General features: G+C 46.8%; 1 protein-coding gene across 1 annotated transcript in view; it reads left to right on the forward strand.

Annotated features, from left to right (window-relative positions):
- LOC119461971 (solute carrier family 22 member 8-like) overlaps positions 1 to 3,050 on the forward strand; it is an 18,167-nt gene extending 15,117 nt beyond the window's left edge. The window contains exons 8-9 of the mRNA XM_037723331.2: positions 1,912 to 2,196; positions 3,011 to 3,050. Coding sequence (XP_037579259.2) covers positions 1,912 to 2,196; positions 3,011 to 3,050 — 325 coding nt within the window. The remainder of the gene's footprint in view (positions 1 to 1,911; positions 2,197 to 3,010) is intronic.
- The last annotated feature ends 1,908 nt before the right edge of the window (positions 3,051 to 4,958 follow it).

A 4,958-nucleotide genomic window follows, 5' to 3' on the forward strand; every position in this document is an offset into this window, starting at 1 on the left:
GTCGGTACGTTAGCGCTGGAACCTTGAAGTCTCGTAGACGTTTTTTACCACTCGGCATTCTGTTCGATGTTTAAGTGTAGATCTCTAAAGTCGCGCATCTAGCCCAGTGTGCAAAGGTTAGATGTGCTGATAAACACAAGGCACATGCCGGGTTGCTCGGGCATAAGGGCGCCCTGCGCGCATGCGCCTACTCTGCGGAAGCTTTCACAGGTGCGCTCTGTACGTGGCACGGCGCTCACCGACGTGGCCGTCGCCGCTCTCGTGAGATTAGAGATGTTTAGCTTGTCCGGTAATCGGTAAACGCGGGCGGACCGGGCGTTGGGGCGTTGTGCGGAACCGTAAAGGTGAGTGTCTTGTATAGTGCTGCTACCTGGTGGCGCAGAGCTTAAACAAACAAACAGCTAATATTGCAGTGACCAAGTGTATTCTACATCGCCGCTGGTGTAAATTTTTCGCTAGGGCGTAATAGTGTTCTGTGGAAAGTTTACATGCTCGTTACATGCTCTCACGTCTGCGGTGGAGGGGAGCGTAAGGTGGTGCACCGTCCGCTAGGGGGCTACGCGTCGCACCCTCCACGCCTTCCTTCGTTCCCTCACCCGCACCTCTGTGCGTGGCGGCTTCCCGCCAGTTTCGTTCGCTCGCTCCTTCGTGTTCGGTTTCCCACCCGTTCCGCTCGCCATGGAAGTAGACGACGAGGACGCCCGGTCAAGTGTTGTGTACACAAGGAAAACACAAAGTTAACCAGGGTACACCAACGTCGAGGTGCGAGTGCCACAAGCAGACACCTAGGTCAAGGGTTAGGGTCGTTGCTAATTTTTTTAAGTAGTAGAGAAACCGTACGCAGCCAACAGAAAGCCTCGATCTGCTGACTGCAAGAAAGTTGGAGCATTCTTCTGTCATTGCCATCCATCAGGTGGGTGTGAGCCATATATTATAGGATAATCATCGTCATCATCGCCATCATACGGAGCGCGCGAGCCGTGGGGTACGTGTGACCACAGAAGCACCTGCTTCAGAAGAAGAATTTTCAGCTGTGCGCCGCGTCGCTACATCTAGTCTCTCGCGATTTTACAAGATATTCTTCTTCGAGCCGTATCGTCGCAGAGAGGAACTGTTCTTGGTCCCGGAAGTGTCGCTACACGCTGCGGCGAACGGTAAGCTGCTGGAAGTGGCGGTTGGTCTCGTATCGTTTACTGAACTTTGGCTTCATCGGCTTCCGGCTACGTATAGGCCAAGGAGTAAACAAACTGGCATTACAAGATTCCACCAGAGATTCCTTATAGGATTGCGTAGCGGGATATCGTCAGATGAAACTAGGGCGGGGCACCCACTGTCCATGGCTGTGAGGCGAAAAAAGCACTGCAAAAAAAAAAAAAAAATCCCGGCGCTGCACTTCCAAGAAAAAGAATAGAGGAAAATGTTTCATCTAGAGGGGGGAGGGGGCACATTTTTTTTTTTTGTCTTCACAAAATGATGATCCCCACAAGTGCTGACCAGGATAGTTTATTCTCTTTCAGTTTTATGAACTCATTCAGAATTACAATGAGTTTATTTACGTCAGTAGTGTAGCAGGAATTGCAATATATATATATATATATATATATATATATATATATATATATATATATATATATATATATATATGACACCTCGTAGTTACAAAACCTGATTAGACTAGAGGTATTGGAAGCTTGATACACAAACGACAACGGCAAATAATAAGCATCGACTGAACGAAAGCTGAGTTCGTTTCTCGATACAGCGGGGTGACTTGTCCTTAGGTAAATGTGAAGACTGTTTCTTTTGACCTACTTCTTTCGAGGTCGCGGGTGCGAATTTTAGATTAGTCTACAGCGGTACACGCCTCAACCTGTCGATGATCTAATGGCTTCCCAGAATGGACGCGGCCAGTGCCGTGACAAGCAGGGTCAACTCCCGGGAGATAACCGAGGGCATCGCGTCTGGAGCTGCGCGCGGCAGTGACGTGGAGAAAGAGGAGAACCTGTCGGCCATCATCGGGCGCACGGGCTTCTTCCACTGCACCATTTTCGCGTACGAAACGATCGCCACGCTGTGCCTCACGCTGCACAACCTCGTGCACGACGCGGGCGCCTCGGACGAGGACTACTGGTGCCGGCTGCCCGACCCGCCCGCGAACAGGACGCTCGAGGAGTGGAGGGACGTGAACATCCCCAGGCACGTCACAACCACGGAGACCGGGTGGTCGTACTCTGGACATTGTCCAATTCCGCCGTGTTCTCGAATTCACGATCTTGTTACTTCTGATTGGTTCATAGGCGCGCTACAGCGCCTCTGATTGGCTGGAAACCCCGCCATTGCAGAATTTGACAATATGGAGGAAATTGGAAGCGCCCAGAACGGAAAATCGGGGCTTTAGTGTTAAAATAAACTGCAGTAATTAACTGCGCCGTCATTGCATCCCGTGAGAAACCAGCCCTGAAAACTTCGCTTGAAGAACAGCAGCGCCGTAATGCAGCCTAGTGGACGGAGGAAATAGTTTTCAGTAGGACATATTGCTATTTCGCGTCAGAAGATTCACCGCTCACTTTGAGTCACGTGTGTACACCATCTAATATGCACTGGGCGATGGTGTGCTAGAACCAATTAGGCTTTTTTAATAAAAATTTAACTCGAACTTCTTTTTTTTTTTTTTTGCTCTAGTAAAAAAAAAAAGAAGAAAACGTTCGAGGAGCGCGTGCAAAAAAGAACGAGGAGCTCCTCGGAACGAGCATGACCCCGGACAGAGCTTGGCTGAATGCGTCGGGCGTTAGCAAGGGTTGATACGGGTGTGCGCCGTTATGGTTGAAAATAAACAATAACGCTGAAATGAATTAAACTGATGTTGAATATTCAGTCTCCCTGTCCACAAGATGACATTATGAGCCAACTTAGGTAAACCAGACTGCCGTTCTAAACGACCACAATTAGTGCACCACAAATTTTCAACATGTTATTGAAAACGAAAAGCGGTGATGCAATCGATGCTCAGGAACATGGAAACGGATGAAGAAATGTCCAGCACCAACTGAGATTGCCAGTATGTTCGTTTGTAGATCACATAAATAGTTTCGTAAATTGAAACGTATGCCTCTCAAGTAGGAATTGAGAGCGATCCTATAGGTATGTATATGTTGCGTTAGAAAGTCTTAGAAGGATGCTACTGAAAGCGGTGTTTAGAATTACGCGTATACGTTATCAGTACAATTGCTATTGAACGATTCTTTCAGCTCTGTCGTTTTCTTGGTGTCCCTCTACCAGACGGCGTCAGCATATTTTAGATGCTCAGTCAATGTGTAGTAGCGCGTCCGGTCCAGTGCTGGTCCTCTACACCCCATCTCACCAACTCCGTGTACTATAGGTCAGCAAAGACATATATAGATCGCGTAAGCCAACCACATAAGAGAACCAGAAGGGCTTGTCCATTGTCCGCCTCTGATCGCAGGTTGCGTGACGCCTGTACTAAATGGAAGCTTCACGGAAGTATCTGTAGCCCACAATGGACAATGCCTCCTCCCTTGTCTAGAACACGTGGCCTGCTTTCATTAATGATTTGCTTGCAGAAGACCTAGCTTTCACTGGAATGCACAGTTTATTTAGCAGAAATTTGCCTCGATATAAAACTAGTGCTAAAGAAGTGAACTGAAAGCATGTTCTCGTTATTTTTATTCAGTTGTACCAATTTACTTTACTAAATAAATTTGTGCAAGCTCTAGTAAATTAATTATTAACTTTGGGCCTTTATACCTCCCCCCCCCCTTCCCACCATTTTGTTTATTGACATTATAATGGCTTTATGTCCGTAGTAGCTATGGCGCATTCGGCTGCCATTTATGCTCTGGATTTGTGCTACGTTCGCACTCGCTATTACTTTTTTTCCTTACACATGGATCCATAATAAAAGACCCGTTAGCAATAAATTGGTACTTTTGAAAAAAAAATGTCGCAGTTTCACCCGAAAGGCGAAGCATCAATTGTGATAGCAAACTATTAGAGAGCTATACGTAGTAAGGACAGTAGTTTTATCAGCTGTATAAACGTGGACATGCAGCAGCACCAGCAACGCGCAGAATTGTTGTCGACGCCGTCGCCGTTTTGCCCGCGTTCGCACCGAACGCGCGCGGCGTTGGTGACTGTTGCTGGTGCCTCTGGGGGCGGCTCGGAGGTTTTCGACGAGATCAGAACAGGAAACTCGTCGAGCAGTGTCGGAAGTCTTTACCACCTTCTCGTCTCACAACGTTTTTATATAAATACGCATTTGGTGCCGCAGCTTTCTTTCCGCGTCGTTCTGCGTGCGCTACAAGAAATTACAAGAGGGCCTATCAACAAGACCATATAGCTATCGTCATCGCATATGCAGCATTCGGAATTCCACTTCGACTAATGTGTTATCTACTGTTTATAAAAACAGATGTTTGACTGCTTTTCACATTGTTGCGTGTGTTTTACAAGAGGTAGAGAGAGACAGAAACAAGGAAAGGCAGAGATGATTACGGCGTAGTAGTTTCTTAGAATACTTCAATAGGTTACCACCAGCGTAAAAAATAAATAAAAACAAATTCAGTGCACTGAAATAAATGCAATATGCAACAACTATTTCTTTATGCGCACAGTGTTTCAGAATACGTTTTGTTTTCCGGATGTCCACGCAACAACGCCCTTGTGAGAGAATGCTGCTGTTGCAGTAATCGAGTTCATATTGGACGCAATAGCTTTAGTTTGCTGATCTCTGTTTTTTTTTTCAAAAGTACCAATTTATCGATCAACGGGTCTTTTATTATGGATCCATGTGTAGGTGCAGAATTCGACTGAAATACCACGCAAAGTGCCTCAAGCGGCCAGTCGCGCAGCAATTTTGCGTGTGTTCGCGGGCTTCTTTCACGCTCGGAAAAACACTTTTGTGTAGCACGTATTGAGCTACAGAAAGCTGTATCGGTAGT

Source organism: Dermacentor silvarum, chromosome 8 (genome assembly GCF_013339745.2).
Source record: "Dermacentor silvarum isolate Dsil-2018 chromosome 8, BIME_Dsil_1.4, whole genome shotgun sequence".
Classification (NCBI taxonomy): domain Eukaryota; kingdom Metazoa; phylum Arthropoda; class Arachnida; order Ixodida; family Ixodidae; genus Dermacentor; species Dermacentor silvarum.